The 18,736-nt window shown below is 42.8% G+C and overlaps 2 protein-coding genes across 2 annotated transcripts in view; one reads left to right on the top strand and one right to left on the bottom strand.

Annotated features, from left to right (window-relative positions):
- The first annotated feature begins 966 nt into the window (after nucleotides 1-966).
- On the top strand, nucleotides 967-4,670 carry FABP6 (fatty acid binding protein 6). The gene is made up of 4 exons (XM_086928802.1): nucleotides 967-1,101; nucleotides 2,166-2,338; nucleotides 3,860-3,949; nucleotides 4,501-4,670. The coding sequence occupies exons 1-4, from the start codon at nucleotides 1,035-1,037 to the stop codon at nucleotides 4,552-4,554; spliced, it is 384 nt and encodes a 127-aa protein (XP_086784928.1). The 5' UTR covers nucleotides 967-1,034; the 3' UTR covers nucleotides 4,555-4,670.
- Nucleotides 4,671-6,386: 1,716 nt separating this feature from the next.
- Nucleotides 6,387-18,736, bottom strand: part of CCNJL (cyclin J like) — a 127,719-nt gene continuing 115,369 nt past the window's right edge. The window contains exon 6 of the mRNA XM_086931205.1: nucleotides 6,387-9,538. Within this exon, the coding sequence (XP_086787331.1) occupies nucleotides 9,097-9,538 (442 nt within the window). The 3' untranslated portion in view covers nucleotides 6,387-9,096. The remainder of the gene's footprint in view (nucleotides 9,539-18,736) is intronic.

Raw genomic sequence — 18,736 nt, 5'->3', positions numbered from 1 at the left:
TTCAAATATTTTAAGGGGTGAAAAAGTTCTATTGGCAGTATCGCAGCTACGGACTAGCACTTTGCTATGTAAGAGTAGATTGTGATTGGACAGAAATGGTCATTCGCAGTAGATGGCTGTCACGGAGGCAATGCTGACTTTGCAGTATTAGGTACACTACAGGGTACATTGTTTAGAATTTAAAAAATTGTTTGGAGTCTTTTAAAAACTAAAGAAAGTTCTGACGAGTATCTTTTTACAAACTGCCCCATGGCAGGGTTTGTGCCACTCAGTGTCATCTGTGGGGGGCCAGTGTAGACCGGGCCAGCTGCGACTAGTAGGAGGCTGGGTCAAGTTCTCCAGGTTGGTAGTTAGTATGGTTAACGGGATGTAATCAACAGTTTGAAGGAGCCTTAACAAATTAAACAGGTGTGGAGTGCACTTAATTCTGAGGAATTAGGGAAAGGACTGAGGAAGAGTGTGGCAGGTGCCAGGGTACAGAGCAACAATGGTGAGACTGCTTAAGGTGGTTACAGCAGATACCATGGGATCTCCAGGGCAGACTCGAAGGTCCTGTGTCATAATGGGGCACTGCCACCATGGGCAGTAAGGACACCACCCCACACCACCAAAAAGGACTTGTCTCACTGTCAGTGCCTCCTATGGGTGCCCCTTTTAGTCACTCGACTTGAAAGAAGTCAGGTTGGTGGACTCAAGCACTCCCTAGTTACTGGCAATATGGAGGAAACAATTGCCTGGATTTTACTGCACAGAGTGTAGCAACATGACAGGGAACCGCCCATGTCAATAAATAAAAAGCAAAGTGCTTTTCAAGGTAAGCAGACTTCATTGAAGGTTTCGCTTACAACGTCTGGAATTCCAGCCAAGGGTCAATAACACCCCTGCTATTGACTCAGAGGCGTCATCATGGTGTGATGACTCGTGAGGCGGAGTCATGAAGTACGCAGGGTTTATAATGCTGCACACCTGAGGAGAGGGTATCCATTCACACCATCACCTTCCAGAACTGCGCTCTACCCTCTGCAGACAGAAACATGAGTTTCACTGGAAAATACGAAGTGGAGAGCCAGGAAAACTATGAAGCCTTCATGACCCTTATCGGTAAGTAACATTTTAATGTAGTATTTGTCAAGGGACATGGTAAATGAATATGAGCAGTATGTGACCCTAGAAGAGAGCGTGCAATGTCTACTACCACAAAGGAATGAGCAATGTGTCAAGCTGCGATAGGAAGAGCAATGCGCCATACTCATGCAGGCGGATGGATATGATGATATGAACAGATAAGCAGTAGGGAACTTGTTCATAGATGTACCCAAGTTATAAATCTTAGAAGAAGATAAAAGGACCAACGTGTGATGTTGAGCAACATCTAATCTGGAGGATGGACAAGCAAGGAGTAATATTGTGGATAGAAGAGCAGCGTGTGACATTGTAGATAACCTGGGAAAGGTGCAACATTGCGCATAGATGAGCAATGCTTGGTATTGTGGACGACTGACCAATACGTGGCTTTGTCAATAGGCGAGCAATGTATTGCATTTTGGACAGAGGGCCTGTTTTCCATGATCTAATAACATGCAGGTATTGAAACTCATGGGATTACTAGCTAAATCGGGCCATAGATAACTAGACAAACTCAACATCACCTACTGGGGTCCACAGTAGAGTGTCATGGGTGACAGCTAAGTGTTAAAGGGACTGTAAAGAAAGCATTCTAAAAACAGAGCTGCCAAACAAGCACTTTCCTGATTGGTGTCAAGGACCAGAGGAGAAAGGTTTGCATTAGCTGAAAAGCAGTGATCTAGAGGGGCATGTGCATGGTTTGCAGACAATGATTACGTACGGAAAATGCATTCTTTATTTACTTAGGAGTGCGGGACTGTGCACAAACCACATGCATGATTGGCTACGGTGTGATTACGAAGGAAACATGGGTTTTGCTCAGCTGGAAAGGGCTAGCATAGATTCTGGGTTCTTGATCATACTGGCAATTAAGACAACCCAACTAGAAAACATGTAAAAGAGGGCCAGGCGAGTGCCAGATGAAAGCACTCTGGTCTGTGCAGGGTTACTTACTGAAACAAAAGGCTGCTTTTGTACACTATGGAGGATGAGCTCACATTCCCTAAAAGCCTTAATTTCTTCCATTCTGATTGTTTAAGGTATTCCCAGTGATGTCAGCGCAAGGGGAAAGGATTTCAAAATTGTCACAGAGGTTGTGCAAAATGGCAACGACTTCACCTGGTCGCAAATCTACCCTGGCCAGACCATGACCAACAAATTCACCATTGGACAAGAATCAGACATGGAGACAATGGCTGGTAAAAAATTCAAGGTAAGGGAATTTCACCACTTTCCAGGCTAACTGAAAAAAAATATGACAGTATAAAATAGACAACCCTCAAAGACTATAATTACCTTTGCCCTTTCAAAGGAGTACTACCATTTAATTCGGATTTGCGAAGTATCGGTCATCGAATCCTCAGTGTTTTCCATTTGATGTTCCTCCTGTTCGATCCCCAGCACCTTCCATTCAATCAGCCGCTGCCCCACATATCCCATTCTGTTTCCAATCTGATCTCCCTGCACTTCACATGAAGCCCCCTTTGCCTCACATACAAACCCTACTTCCCCCATGCAACCAACATTACATTCTAATGGGGGGACCCAGTAAACCTCACGATTCGGGTAACAAGTGTGCTCACACTTGAAGCGTCATACCGCCTTGGCTAGCACTCATTCCTCCTAAAAATTTGGAATAGCGAAAGTATCGCCTATTGGCCCATTCGTTTTCATTCCTTAGTTTGAAGGGCTCCGGTCTAGGCTGGTGTTTTCATTTATTGATTCTGAACTGATTGAGACGAGCAGGCTTGCCGTCTTTCTACCCTCCATAGGAAACTCATGGAAGGTTTCAAGCTGCCACAAGTATGTGGGCCGAAATGTCGACGATATAAATTCACTGCACTAAAACAATAGTCACCCGTGGACTTCCAAGAAACTTCTAGATGCCCCTCTGGATGAGGATTTGTTCATTTTGTTTTGGGCAGACAGCTGGCAGCTGCACTAGCATTGCATTCTATATTGTATTGTATTTAACGGGTACACTTTACACTTCACATATTCACTCTGCATGAGCCCTTTTGTTACACTGTTCTAACTACTTGGAGCAACCTTTAGTCTGTTGTACATAGATATCTTCATGTACCTGCGCTAAAAATACATGCATTTGGTAAGAAAATATTTCTCACTGGTTGTGTTTTCTGATTCCTTGTGCTGCTGTCGTTCAGTTCTTCGTTTGACCATTAATTCATTTTGGGCTTGTATGTAATGGATTACCGACAGGAGTTTTGTTGTTTATACTACCCATGCAATCACCAGCAGCTCCCATTCAAACCCTCGCGCCTCACAGTTTCTACAATAAGCTGCTGTATCTGGAAGATGCAAACTCCAGATTAAGTCTCCCAGTTGCATTGGTGTGTGCAAACAAACGGCAGAGAATATATAGCAACTACACAGCACAATAATCAAGCATATCCATACTCATTCAATTAGTCAGGAAATGATCTGCATGCAATCTACCAATGACAGGCAAATGTCAATTTAGAGAAACTACTGAAATGAATATTTTTCCTTCCCTTTAAATGGCATTTTTAATTACAAAGATTAAACACCATGAGAAAAAGCAGAGCATGTGCATGTAAATCATTATCTAGTGGGCTTGAGGAGAACGCTTTGCTTGATCTACCTCTGAGATGCTCACAGAAGTGGGACAAGAAACCCTATTGTGACACTACACAAGAAGCCTCTCTTGCATTTTCAATCAACTATAATTCAATATTGTATCTTCTTCTTGCAGGCAACTGTAAGGCAGGAAGGGGGAAAGCTGGTTGTGGACTTCCCGAAATACCATCACACATCTGAAATTGTAGGAGGAAAACTAGTGGAGGCAAGTTTTGAAGTTTAAGGTTTTGGGGCAACACTTGGTAACTTTTTGAAAATCCCTTCAGGTGAAGGAGTGGCTCCTTGACACAATAAAGGGGCGTGGGGGGAGTTGTCATGACATGGTGCATTTAATTTAGCTCAGCAGTGGGACGGTGATTGTTTCTGGGAACATTTGAGATTTATTGTCTTGGGGGTACACTTAGTTACTTTGCAAAAATTATATTGGGTGGATGAATGACTTTTTTCAACAACTAAGTGAATGAGAGCACTGCTTTAAATGGGCCGGTACTGTCCGGTACGGAGTACCTGCACTTTTTTATTTTGAGAGGCAGAGTACTGGCACTTTTCAAGAGAACTGCTGTACTTTTAATTGGAGAGTACCGGCACTTCTCAGAAACATGCAGGTACTCTAGTACAGAATACCCACACTTCGATTTTTCCATTTGAAGCACTTGGATAGAGGAAGAATGGAATCTCATGAAGTGTGCCGTTGATTTTCAGCAGTGGGAGAGCAATACTTGGTCACTAATATGCTTCTGGCTTGGTTTATTGCAGACATCAGTGGCTGGAGGTGTGACCTTCAAAAGGACCAGCAAGAAGGTGGCATAAGGAGAGAACCTGAACACATTCTTAAACTAACAGATAGACTTTTTCGAAGTCTGGCAGCATTTTTATAATGTTTTTAACGCACCATATGAAAAATTAAAGTTTATGAAAATATAGTATCTTTGGCATCTCGTGTAATTTTTCTGGCCTGGAGGGGAGGAACTATTTAACATCTGTAACAGAATTTGGTGCCCTATGGCAGTGAACTGAATTACAGTAGCGAGGAATTTAATGGTCATACTCCAGTATGTTACTGTGACACCAGTGCATGGCAGTGGTGGCAGGGTGTGGGAGTGGATGGACCTAGAAAACAAAATCTGAGTCTCCTTGGCAATCACATTTTCTGGCAAGGTGCTAGCTTGCAGAAGCCCAGAACCCTGGAGGGTGTATGGTCCATGTGAGGTTCCACCAGTAGAGCAGCTGTAGTAGGGAACTAGACATATGGCAAATGGCCACATTCATTATATACTACACACGATTGCTAATTGGATTTTGAAGAGGTAACCAGCAGGAGTTTTAAGCATCAGGAGATAAGACTGAATTAGATACTTCTTTTTATGGAGAATAAGTAAGAGCCCATGGTCCGCACCATGCAGACATAACTTTAGCCTGCTAAACATACTCTAAAAGCCCCACAGGATGCACGGACAACAGAATCCAGAAGATCGAAAGAATCTCTACCACTGGAATGATTTGAAGTACGTCCATATGAGGACCTGCCATTGAACTTTATATAAGGACTGTGAAATGACTATGCTATATAACAATCTCTGTGCATAGAACCATCATTTTTTCTGCCGGTTAGCACAAATATGCACTAGATTATACTGATGGTATTTCTGATTACAAAGGCTTTTACGGTGTTTTCAGTTGGTCTTGAAGGAGAGTAAGGAGGGAATACCCCCGAGATTTAAAGTAGAAGGCATTCCAGTGGACAGGGCCAAGTGGGTAGAATTAGCAAAAGCTTGACTAGGCACAGGAAACATTAGGCACTGTTAAGAGGTGATGGTTAGTAGATTGCAGTGATCAAGCTGGGGTGTAGTGGGTGAGGAATGCAGCAAGGTGAGAGGGGGGCTAGGGCTTTAACAGTTTGTGGGATTAGAAATTTAAGTTTAACTCAGCAGCAGGGTAAAACAGGATGTGTGTTCTTGCAATGGGGGTGTGAAAAGTAACCTGGTTTCTAAGTTGATAACTATCAATTTGGGGGAAGGCTTTTTCGGGGAGTCCCACGAACTATCGCTTGTACTGGTACAGCTTGCAGGCACGTAGGTGTTCAGTATATTTTAGGATTGCCGGGAAGTAGTACTAAAAAAATATGGACATCAGTGTTATCAGAATGGGAGAGCAAGTATTATTGGTATCTTCAAGCAAGTCTGTACCCCACACAACTTGTCTTCTAACTAGACCAAACTCGTACAGATGGTGCACACGATAGCACACTTTAGGCACATTTAGGCAAATTTTCAACAGCAACACTGTTCTACTACGGGTCGTTTGGAGGCAGAAAGGCATTGATAACCTTAAGAACGTTGTAGATGGATCAGCAGTAGGCTAGAGTTACTCCATTCCACTCTTTCTTTCAAGGCTGGGGTCGAAAATGTGGCTTTGTCGAAAAAGGGTTGAAACAGAACAAGGATCCTCCTTGAATCTATACAGTAAATAACACTGGCATTGAAGTGGGTGCCATCAGAGCAACCCTCCCCAAAGGGAACTTACAGATTGCTTTTGAATTTACAAGGACCAACTAAACTATTTAAACCTCTAGGATTTGGCATCCAAGTTACAAGAAACTACACTTTCATATACAAACGCAAACAAAGTTGAAACGAGAGCAGTTGTATAAAATGGTTTTATTGGTAAGAAAGATTTCTGGCAACGGGGAACAAGACTAACAGTGATTCCCACAACATGTTTACTTGGGTACCAGACATCCAGCTGGACTCTGCAGTGAACCAGGGTACCCGTTACATAGTAGCAACACTCGGGAGGGTCACACACATCAAAACGTTCTCACTGCTGATCATTTGGTAAAGACACACAGTCGAAATGGGGTGTATAAGAGAAAGTAGCAATACATTTTGCATAAATACAAAAAAGATAGTTTAGAGAAAAAAAAACTACTCCACTAATTGCTAAACTTACGTGTTTTAAGCAAAGAAAGGGTCTCTAAACTTTGCTCACAAAGCTGTGTATTTCCCTTAGTAGTTCCTATTCTCTGCTGTACATGCTGAAAACTTTGACAAATGTCAAATGGTACTCAAAGTAATGGTTGCAATATGCAACATTGGAGGAATTTTAACAGTTACTGCAAGTTCAAGTTTGCAAACCCCTCTGAAGAGATTTCAGTGTGCTACGGTTTCTATAAAAACATACAAACTTGATTCGCTGTACATAAAATACATACGTTCAGCAGTGTGGGCGACAGGGCGGTTTTTGTTGAGTTCACATCATACTTTCAATGAAGAGTAGGAGCTGCACACTCCAAGTTATGTTATGGTCATATTGCACATTTGATCGATCGGGAGACATCCTGAGAAAACAATCTACGTAAATACATTTAGAGAAGAATGAGATGCAATTGCTGGTCAGGTCCCAAAGGACCATGTGGACAAGTGACCCAAATGAATGTGGCACTAGAGAAATGCCCGCTCTTTGCAATAAAGACCACTTCTGTGGTGTGAAAATAATGTTAGATGGTAAGCACCATCCTAAAAACCTTTGGAAGCACAGTCATTTAGGAAACTTTGAGATAATCCGTGCAGAGTGTGCTCTGAGGCCGCAACATGAGCAGGTGAGGGGATACTTAGCCTGGACAGTAAGACATATTGACCTGCGCCTACCACAGCAGAGAAGACACCTTATGAACTGCAGTACCTTGCGGTCCGTGCCGTAGGTCTTTCAGCTTCAAAAGAAATTGTGTCCAAGCTAAAACAAGAACACCCTACTGCTCCGAGGCAAGGCCAGGTTTCTATACTGTTCCCAAGGCCAGCCTCCTGTATTGTGCCCATGGCCAACATCATGGGATCGGTCAATGATGTGCAGAAAGAGCTGTCGCCCTAGGTATTTGGCATGCCAGGTCGACCAGGAAGCATGCAAAATCTGAAATGTCAACATACAATGGCCCAGACAGAACATCACAGACAGTGGCAGCAGTAGTGTGTTGATTGTACAAAACAGACTTAACGTCACACTTAAAATTGAAGTAGGTAGTTAGCAAACAACACATAAAATCAGGACAATTAAACACTAAAACATTTTAAATTATTTGCTTGAACTACAAGCCACAAGACTATTTAAAGCCTCCAAAACGTTATCTGAGCACAGAAGAGAAACTGTTTTAATTCATAAATAAAAACAGCAACATTTGTTCAAGTATTATTCTGTGAATCCCTGATATAAGCTCCTATCGAAAGTCCTTTGACTCTTGCTCATTATCAGTCCATTTAAGGCAGCAGCTAATAAAATAAAAATACAAACTAATCTCCCAACTAAAGGCAACATCTTATAAAGAAATAACCAAATAACAAACCTATGTATATGGATTTTTAAGGCAAACAGAATTGCTTTATTGGTCGCCTGAAATGACCAAAAGATGCTTTTCTTCATAAAGTAGTAAATTCCCTTTTGAAGCTTTGGAAGATGTCGCCTATTCTGGGAGGGTATAATAACAAATTAAATACTGCACCTCTCACCCTCCTATATTGGGGGCTACTATGATACAGCTACAGTAATAAAAGTGATACACTCCTAAGTAGGGTGGATGGACAGAGGTACCTGCTTGATTGACGAATGTGTCAATATCTCAGGATGGGAGTGCCAATTATGTTTTTGTCGGTCACTACCAGACGTCTCTGCTGTAAGGACTGGTCACCCTTGGAGAGGTGGTAGCCATCGTCCTGGTGCTAGAATTAGGAACTTGCCTCCAATCAAAAGGTAATAAACAGACTCCAGTGTTTCTCCAATCATATACCTTCCAAAAAAGTAGTTGCCAGAGCTCTATGGCGGTTGGAATCACCCTGTATTTATTTGGGAGACACATTGAACCGGAAGTTCTCTACCAACTCTTCCTGTAATATGCATCTCACCTCAGTAGAGGGTACTGGAGCCCGCTACCTAGATTCTGTGGGAAGCACTGAAACCAGAATCCTCTCTACACAAGCCTGCAACAACAAGCACGACTCTTCAAAAGAGACTGTTCCAACATCGCTTTTTTCAGGACCGACCAGTCTATTTGTGAGGTCAGTCATCAACATTTTTCATGCAGTTCGCCTTAGCCGTCTAAGAGCGCCTGAATGAGAAAAGCACAGCTTAACAAAATACAAAAATGAGGTATGTGTTATTGCGTTTCTTAACATATCTTACAAAATCTCAGCTTTAAGGCAATATCTTAATACTTGTGGTAAACAAAAATAGGTAAAAACAAGAGAAGTCCCATGGAAAAGATTTCACATACGAGTCAAGTGGAAAATGTTAGCCTCACTTTCCGAGGATAAGCTTAGAGTTGCCATCTCCCAGCAACAAAAATGTTTTCCAGTGCCTCAAATGTCATCTGTTAAAGCATCCTGTGGCGTACGAGTGGCCACTGAGAAAGCCACTTCTGTAGGTCATAGAAATGCAGTGTCTGGGTTCGGTTGTGATCGCCACTTGCATGGCAATGGGTCCTTGGATTGGCAGTGTTCGTACAGTAGGTTGCAGGCCAGTCTGTAGCGTAGAGAATGAATGTAGTGAGGCACAGTGACTACCGGCGAGCATGCTGGGAGGTCGATGGGCCTGTAGCGAATCCCGGTAGGCCGAGCAAAGATCCTGCACTGGTGACTGGAACTGGGAGAGTGGCATTGCTGTGTGCGGCAGAGGCTGGTAACAGGACTGCTGGAAAAGGAGTGGTGCGGCTGTTTGAGGGTGTGCTTGGACAACCATTGATGGATGTTGAGATACAGTTGGCTCAGACTTCAATTTGCTTGCTTCTTTGACGTCATTATCATGCGCTCTGTGGAAAAACACGCAGATGTAAGACTTGGTGATGAGTACTCCAACGGTAAACACAATGTGTACAAAGCTAGAGTGCATAACAATCTGTTTTCTGGCCTTAAAAGGATTTCTCAATACAAGTCAATGAATAAGTAAAATAACTTTAGTTCCGGAGCACAATCTGGGTGTTTGAAACACCGAAGCTCTCTAGCTGGGACCCCAGGAATATTTTTCACATTCTCAATGTGCAGTGAGAGTGTCACCTATCGGAGGTCACTACCCCAGCAATTCCGTTGGTTAATGACACCCCCTTCCTAGGCCCCTCAATTTCCAGACATTTCAAGTGACTGATACACTGCTAAACAATATAAACTAGATTATAAGTGAAGTTCGCAAGCAAAGCAAGCGCATGGACATGGTTTACAGAGTCGAAGACAGCAGTTGTGTCATTAAAAAAAACTAGAATTGATAGGGGGCTTTTTATTCAGGAGACGTTATCATTCAAGTTTCAACTCTACATCCTGTCTATGGCACTTTTTTATTCCCCATCACTGCTAGGTACCCTACACTGCACTTCATAGTGGAACTGAAATCTGTTCTCAAGCTGTTCAGAGGCGGTTCCACTGGTGCCACCCATGCACCCATGCACACAAAGGCAGCCACTCCCCTTGCATCCGAAGACTTTATCACCCTCACCAGATCCCTGATGAAGGCCCATCACTGTAACTTTCTGACTAATGGCAGGGGACAAGAGGGTCTGGTGTAGGAACAAGAAAGAGGCTTGTATTAGGAGTAACGAAATGGTTACTTACCAGTAGGAGTAGTGTTGCAGCTTGAAGAGTTTTCTGGATTTACTTGCTGTGCATTATTCCGCTATCTAGTGGTTGTGTCCAAAATAGTCTTTGTTGGTTTTTTAGGTTGAGCCTGAGTCAGCGGACATGCGCTGCTCTGGCGAGCTACTGTAGTGGAGTATGGAAGAAAAGTCACGCCCACTCTCCGCCCATATTTGTCATTGGCTTGTGCCTTGTCCTTCGTAAATGCAGGCTTTTGATTAATAGGCTTGTTAGTCCCTCCTTAGTACCACCTTGTCTTCATTTGTAACACCTCCCATGGCTACTGGCCCCTTTACTTCAGTTGTTACACAATATCTGCCATTTAGTCTTGTAAGCACTATTTTCTTGATTGAGTTTCTCTTCCTGCCGGCACAACATGCTCTGCTTAGATTCAGTGCGCCACGCACACTTTTATTCTCTAAGCCGCCGGGACAATCGAGGCCGCTTTTCTTTATAATGCATTTAGACATCTAAAAATTATAGATCAATCCTCCTATTTTATTCGGTGCTTTTTATGCATATATGTATGCACTTGCTAGCAAAATTATTTTCAATAAAAATATTCCCAATATTGTCCAAACGTTTAATAACTTTTTACTATATCAGTATCTTTTCACGTACCAAAGATATTTGAAGTCGTACAGAGTGTATCTAATTTAAATTATTTCGAATAATTGAACCAGCAATGAAAGCCTCCTACCGCTATATTTGAACTGCAGAGGTTGCAACATGGCCATCTTACTATTCAGAGACTGCACTGAAACTGGTAGCCCCTAGTCCCCGTTCTATGTCTCTTACCTTTTTTGAACACCGGCACGCCGGGCTCCCATCCTGTCCCGTCCATTTCCAACTGCTATGAGGTGCACGGCATGGGGCGTACGGCCAGTAAGCAGGAGATCGCTCGTGCCTACCGCCACAACATTACGACCCAGATCGCTACTGCAGTCAGCCCAGAGATACCGACCAGAGTACGCACGAGAAGTTCCTGCTGGTAGCAACCACTTTCGAGACATTGAAGGTCAGCTATGTCTTCAGTCCAACGGACCTGTATATCATTCAGTTGCAGCAAATTGCAGGCAAAGTTTTAGGAATTCAATTTTGAGGGGTCGACGCGCGAATGAGAGATTGGTTAAATACCATCTGTTTCAATAGGTTGTAACACTCGCGTAAAATGAATTACAGCTATCCCATAAGTGAAACCTTTAACCAGTCTTGGGTTTGAAGGGAACATCTTGGGTAGGATAGGTTTGAATTTACAGATTTTACCACTGTTAGCTAAGAAGCGAGGATGGCAGTGATCGTTTTATGAGGACACTTGGCAGAAGGGTGAAAGAGAATGGAAAAACTAAATTACTGCACACGATGGGTCTCGTATATTTACACACCAGTTATTTCTTGTGCTCATGGTTAGCACTCGCATTCTTGTCATCTTTAGTTTTCTATAGCGCAAACATGACCCGTGGGAGTATCAGATCGCTTTAAATTAAAGGACGAACGATATAGAGGGTAATATGTTAAGGGTGTGTATGGATCAGGTATTTGTAAAGCACAAACGTAGCCAAAAGGTAGGTGATAACTATATAGGGTCAGAAGCAAGGATACAGTCTGATGTGTCTTCAGCTAATTCCCAAAATGGAGAAGGGTTGGGGTAAATTTAGTTAAACTGACAAGCAGTGTTATCTGTTTTCATGAAATGTGCTTTTAGGGCACATTTAGAGAGTTCAAGGTATTTGATGAACACATAGACACGGAGATCTACCTTGCACTAATGTTCAATAATATTCTGCATCACTAAATACTTATACAGTCCCAAAGGAGAGACGATTGAATTGCAAATGCTTGTTTTCCTTCTGTTTGGGACATCAATCATCATTTGGTGCTAGGTCCATCCCTTGTGTGATGTCAGACGGTGCCCCTGAGGTTCTTGTGCATGGTAGCCATCTTCGAAATTCTTTTTCCCCCCTTTTTCCTGTAGGGAATGTCTTAAATTCGGTTTAGTTTAGATGATGGTTCTTTGGTTTCAGTGATATCTTGTCCCACCTGTTCCTATTCTTGACTATAGGGGAGGTGGGTCGGATGTGAATCCAGAAAACTCTAAGCTGTAAAACTACTCCTACTGGTAAGTAACCATTTTGTTTTGCAGCCTGAAACATGCTGTGTATTAGATTATGTAGCGGTTCCACCTCCTTGGGGTGGCTGTGGAAAGAGGAGGAAGACTTTGCAAACAGGCGTTGAAGTACCTTTTGTCCTACATGAGCTTCCTTAGTCATCTGAATATCCACACAGTAATGTTTGGTGAATGTATGTGGAGATGCCCATGTTGCAGCAGCACATATGGTGTGTATTGGCACATTGGACATGAACACTAGGGTTGCTCCTTTTTTCCTTATTGAATGTGCTTTTGGCTGTGTGTTCAGGTTCTTACCTGCTGAGGCATAGCATGTCTGGATTGCTTCTACAATCCAACAAGCAATTGTTCCCTTTGTCACTGGTGCTCCTTTTTTGGAGTTTGAGTAAGAGAAACAATTGATTGTTTTTAGGAATTTGTTTGGTTGTACATAGTACAATAAAGCCCTCCTTACGGCTATGGTATGGAGGTTCCTTTCTATTCGTGTTTGTGGATCCTTGAAGAAGGCTGCTAGCTGTATGCTTTGGTTCAAATGGAATCTGCTTAGTACCTTAGGTATGAATTGAGGATTTGTCCTTAAGATGACCTAGTCTTTGTGGATTTGCATGTATGGTTCTTCAGTAGTTAATGCTTCTAGTTCACTTACTCTTCCTAAGGATGTTACGGCTATTAAAAAGGAGGTTTTGATAGTGATGTAGTTAAAGTTCTGCTTTGTGCATGGGCTCGAATGGCTCCCTCATTAGTTGTGTTAGGACTGTGTTTAAGCTCCACATCAGTGCTGGAGACTTTCTTGGTGGTGCAATTTTTTTGATCTTCAAAGGAATCTTTTGATGACTGGTGCTTTGAAGAGGTTTTTACATGATTTCCCCCTGGTATAGCTTGGCAGGTGTACCTTGAGGCTTGAATGGTTGCTGTTACTGTTTAGCAGGTGTCTCAGATATATGAGCACTGTTTCCTGCGTGGAAATGGAGCTTAGGGTATTGTTTTTTGTACACCATATGGTGTACTGTTTCCACTTTGCAGCGCGGCATTGTCTTGTGGTTTGTTTTCTTGCCTCTCAGTATTTCCATTGTTCTTTGAGAGAAGGCCAAATGTCCGAACTCTACGTATTCAAGTGACAAGCTGCTAGGTTGAGCGTCGCTAGTTCTTGGCGAAAGACTTGGCCCATTTGCCTTGTGAGGAGGTCTTGGGTCTGCTTTGAGCTTGATCATTTGTCCTTTGAAAAGTTCGAGCAGGCTTGAGTACCAAGCTTGTCTTGTCCATTGAGGGGCTAAGAGTATTAGATTTGTTCCTGGTTGTCTGGCTTTCTTTAGGACTATCAGCGGAATCAGAGGAAAAGCATATGCAAATGTCCCAGACCAGTTCAGTGACAGGGCATTCCTTTTGATAGGAGGTGATGAAACCTGGAGGAGAAGAATTGGCATTTCTTGTGCTCTATTGTTGCGAATAGGTCTGTCCCTGGGGTCCCCCATAGGTTGAAGATTTGTTGTAGGGTCCTGTTTCCTTTCCTACTTGCGCGAGCTGCTGGTCTGTTAAGTTGATCCGCTTCTGTGTGGTTTTCTTTTCTTGGCAGGTGAATTGTCTGTAGACTGATTTTCTTTGAATTGGCCCATTTCCAAATCTCTGGAGCTAGCTTGCATAGTGTAAATTACATCGTACCTCTGCTTGTTGAATTTGAACATAGTAGTGGTGTTGTTTGTTTGAATTAATACAGTTTTCTTCAGTATGTGGGTTTGGAAATCCTAGAGATGAAGACGATGTTCCTGGCACTGAAGGAAGTAGATGTGCTTAATGGAGTCTGGTTCGTTCTTTGACTCCGTACCCTCAGGTGCCCTGAATGAACCTCCCAACCCTTGCGAGACGCATCTGTTGTGATGGTCACTGAGGAAGTTGGAGTCTTGAAAGGTCTGCCTAGTGTTAGGTTTTTGGATGCCCACCATTGTATCTCAGTCTGCACTTTGTGTTACAACCACTACATCTTCCCAACTCACTGTGGCTTGTGACCAACTGCTGTAAAGCCACTCCTGAAGAGGCGAATGTGAAGGCGTGCATGTGTGATTAGAAGGGTATGCATGATGCGATCATGCCCATGAGTTTCATGACAGTCGTCACTGTCAGAGACTGACCAGTCTGGCACAGGTGAGTCTCCTTTGATAGCTTGAATTCTTTCTTGTGTTGTCTATGCTTATGCAGGTTTGGAGTTTAATCTTGCTCCTAAGAAGGTTTTTTTCTTGTTCTGGTTTTGTGGATGATTTTTTGTGGTTTATTGAAAAACCCAACCTTTGGAGTGTGTTGATTACTTGATGGACTTGTGCATGTTCGCTTTGATTTTGCCTTTATTAGCCAGTCGTCTAAGTAGGGGTAGACGTGGATCCCCGGCCTTCTTAGGGATGATGCAACTCCAGCTACGCATTTTGTGAATACTTGTGGTGCTGATTTTATTTGGAAAGAGTACCTTGAAATGGTAGTGCGTGTTCTCGTGGAAGAACCGGAGGTATTTCTTGTGAGATTAGTTTATGGGGATGAGTAGATAAGCATCTTTTAGATCTATTGTTGCCATTAAGTCTCCTTTTTGCAGCTGTGGGATAATCTCTTGTAGTGTTGTCATTATGAAATGTTGCGTGCGAATGAACTGGTTTACGAATCGGAGGTCTAAGATTGGTCTTAGTGTGAGATCTTGCTTCGGGAATAAGAAGTATGGTGAATAGTTTCCTTTGTTGTGTTCTCTATTTGGTACCCTTTCTATTGCTTGTTTTTGCAGGAGTTGCTTTATTTCTATTTGTAACTGTAAGTGTTCTGATTTTAGGAACTTTTTATTCTTTGGAGGGATGGTTGGTGGTTTGTTTGTTAATTCTATACAATATCCATGTTGTACCAAATTTAAGATCCAACTGTGTGGCGATGTCTTCCCATTGTTGCAGGTGGTGCGCTATTCTGCCTCCCACTGGTGTTGTGTATGGGACTTTTGTTGTGCGAACATCACTTTGAATTTGCTCTCCACCTCTCGAGGGCTGCCCTCTGCCTCTTCCTTTGCCTCGAAAGGGCTGCTTTGGCAGTTGCTGCCAGGCTTGATACACAGACTGCTGTAAGCTGCCTTGATTCTGTTGTTGCTAGCCTACTTAGAAGACTGCTCTTCCTGTTGGTCTTCTGGTGTTAAAACCTCCTCTTTTGAGGGTGCCTCTCTGTTGTAGGGCTCCCATTGCCCTAGCTATTTCATTGTCTTTCTTTATCGGATGTAGTGACTCATCTACTTCCTTTCCAAAGCGGGCGTCTCCTGTGAAAGGTCCGTCAATAATTGAGGTTTGGACCCGACTGATATTCATAGCTAGGCGTAACATTGTACTTGTGCACATTTGTCTGCTGGCTGTATTAGCTGCATCTAGGGCAGATTTTAGGCAGGTATTAGCTATGTTCTTACCCTCTTGTATGATGTACTTGGCTCTTTACTCATCTTCCTCTGTGATCTTGCTCATGAGTTCCTCAATGTTATCCCATTGTTAGTGGCCATACCTGTTAAGAAGAGCATTGGAGTTACCAATGCGCCATTGTGTTGCTGCTTCTTTTTCCATTTTTCTCCCCACCATGTCCATTCTTTTGCTCCCTCTCTCTCAGGAGGTGGGCCAGTGGAAGAGTGGGCATTGCTCTTCTTTCTTGTGAGGTGACAATGATGGAGTCTGGCACTGTGTTTCAATGAATGTATTTAGGATCCTTAGTTGAGGGTGTATATTTCTTTTCCACTCTTGGTGTTAATTCCTTTAGCTGAGGCTGGTTCTTTGAAGGCCTCTTTTCCCTAGTCCAGGATATTTGGTAGCATTGGTAGATATTGTGTCCCCTTGGTGGGTGGTGTTAAAGTCTCTAGGAGGAAGCAGGAGTCCGTCTCCCTTTTCCTCCTGTAAGGGAACCCCGAAGATGTCAGCTGCTGTCTTGATGAGGCTGTTGTAGAAAGCTAGGTCATCTGGTGGTAAAGCCTTCGAAGGATAGCAACAGACTTCATCTGGGCTTTGTGTGTCGAGGTCGTGCCATTCTTCCTCGAAAGTCATAGGCTTCTTCCTCTTCTGGAGCGTTGAGTTCTTCGCAGTCTACTTCACGTGGTTATGGGTTGCTGGCGAATCGAGGACCTCTTCCTCAGCATAGACAGTGGGCTTCGCGGGAATACAGAATTCCTAGAGCGCTTCGTCAAACTCCTTTTTTTTTATTTGAAGGAGTGCTGCCATTTCTGCTTCGAGGCGTCTTTTTCTCCACCTCGAGGGCCCTTTCAGCGTATGAGGCCTGGGAGATCCTCTACTTAGTTGTGGTCATTTCAGGCTTAGAAGGTGATGTCTTTCCCTTTGAGCCTTTTTGTTACTTACCTTAGGCGTTTGACGATCTTCCATTGTCGGTATCCCTGGGGTGAAATCCGTGGAGTTCTTTTGATTGTGTCTGACCCTTGATTGTCATTTTCTTCGATGTCTTGGCTGCCTTTTGTTGTGCCTTCTTTTCTTGGCCGCTGTGTTACGATGGTTGAGGGTTTCTTACCTTGTCCGTCTTTTTCTCAGCGTCCATCACCTTCTTCGTGGTACGCCTCTTCTCGGCGTCCCCCTAGAGCATCTCGACGTCCGAGCCTCCGTGTTTCAATTTTGAGGGCACACCCTGGTCGTCCTAGTCGCTTGAGAAGCTTAAGTCCCTTAACAAAGGTTGTTTCTGGCTCTGTGACTTTTAAAGGCAATAATTTTACTTTATTTATTGTATGACCAGGGGTGCCCTTTATGTTTTTGAATACTGCTTTTACTAAGCACCATCTACATTAATGAACAAAAAGGTACATTTCTATTTCCTTGATTCCTAGCTAAAAAAACAAAAACAAAAAAAAGACAAAAAAAAAGTCACATCAATAGCAACACAGCAACTTTAAATAATCCCAAAGAGTAAGCAGTAAGCACCAAGCTGTATTCTCCTGCAGAATGTTACAACTATTTTTGTGCTACTGCACACAAGTTATGGACTCTTTGCTTTTCTCCTCATTTTGTCATTGATTACATTATATATACCGTCTATTTTCAATTGGATTTTAATCACAAAGTTTCTTTTGTTTCATGCCTTTTTGTGTACCTCTTTGGTAAGATTAATTCCTCACTGTGCTGCCTCTGGTGTTGTGCAGGAGACCCAATTCTCCTTATGGCAGGATGCCTTGCCATAGATTTAGGCCTTGTACAAGGAAAGCTTTTAGATGTCTGCTGCTGAAGATCTATTGTGTACTATACCAATATTTTGAGCCAGCTTCGGGTCAGCCCATGCTTTCCATTGGTTGGCTTTCTTGTCAATGTCATTTGCCTACTTCTTATTCATTTGTTTTCCTTCCTCTACTTGTGTTTGCCACTCTCGAGTCTATGATTTGTATACTTCCACTGCTTACATTCAGGAAACAATCTGTTTGTATATTTCTTTAGCTACCACGTGAGACTGGGAGTATTTTCTTGCTCTTCCCCTAGTGTGCGGTTTACTCTCATCAATTCCCACACCCCGCTTTCTCCTTGTTGCTTTCCCCAGCTCTCCCCATCCTACTTTTCTTTTTTAAACCCCACCAACTCAAAAATACTCTGTTGCTCTCCCAGTTCCAGCAATGACTTATCCACAATACCCAGTACTCCACTCCTCTCTCACCATTCCTTTGCCCATGTTTTAAAACAATTATATTCTCTTATTGTGTGGAGGCTCTAGCAGCTACAAATGGGAAGCACCCCGGTTCTGGTACAGGACTGCTTTTCCTCTCTGTGGAGTTTAGGCACTCATTTTGAAAAATATTAACTGCTTCAAGTTTGGTGTCCATCTTGGAACAGTAAAGTAAAGATAAGGAAGAAAATGGCCATCAGAATATGACCATACAAGGTGACATGAACAAGCATATACATCAGAAGGTTATTTATTTAAGCAATGGTGCTCCCCAATAGCAAAGAAGCACTTGTGTCAAGTAGTCTTCATGAACATGTTTCTGCACTAGTTAAATGCCTCGTCTGGATGAAATCCATGTTTACTATTTAGTTCATATTCATTGGAGAAGTTAATTTTGGTGCGGTGTATGTGGTATAGAGGCATATATTTGGATTATTTCATTGTAGTTGGAGTGAAATGAGAGGCTCCATAGCAGAGCGGATCTGAATATACCTGCCTGTTTTGCAACCCTAAAATAAGTTTGACTCATGACTTGAACAATAAAGAAGTTAATTTTGGTGTGGCCTATGTGGCACAGACACATATAATTGGGATATTTGGATTATTT

The sequence above is a fragment of the Lissotriton vulgaris genome, chromosome 7 (assembly GCF_964263255.1).
Source record: "Lissotriton vulgaris chromosome 7, aLisVul1.2, whole genome shotgun sequence".
NCBI lineage: Eukaryota > Metazoa > Chordata > Amphibia > Caudata > Salamandridae > Lissotriton > Lissotriton vulgaris.
The sequence above is the reverse complement of the archived record's forward strand: the minus strand, read 5'-3'. Positions and strand labels throughout refer to the sequence as shown.

Coding starts and splice junctions, on each gene's coding strand:
- FABP6 (XM_086928802.1), top strand. CDS start 1,035: ATGAGTTTCACTGGAAAATACGAAGTGGAGAGCCAGGAAAACTATGAA. Junction 1,102..2,165: donor AGCCTTCATGACCCTTATCG/GTAAGTAACATT, acceptor TGATTGTTTAAG/GTATTCCCAGTGATGTCAGC. Junction 3,950..4,500: donor TAGGAGGAAAACTAGTGGAG/GCAAGTTTTGAA, acceptor GGTTTATTGCAG/ACATCAGTGGCTGGAGGTGT.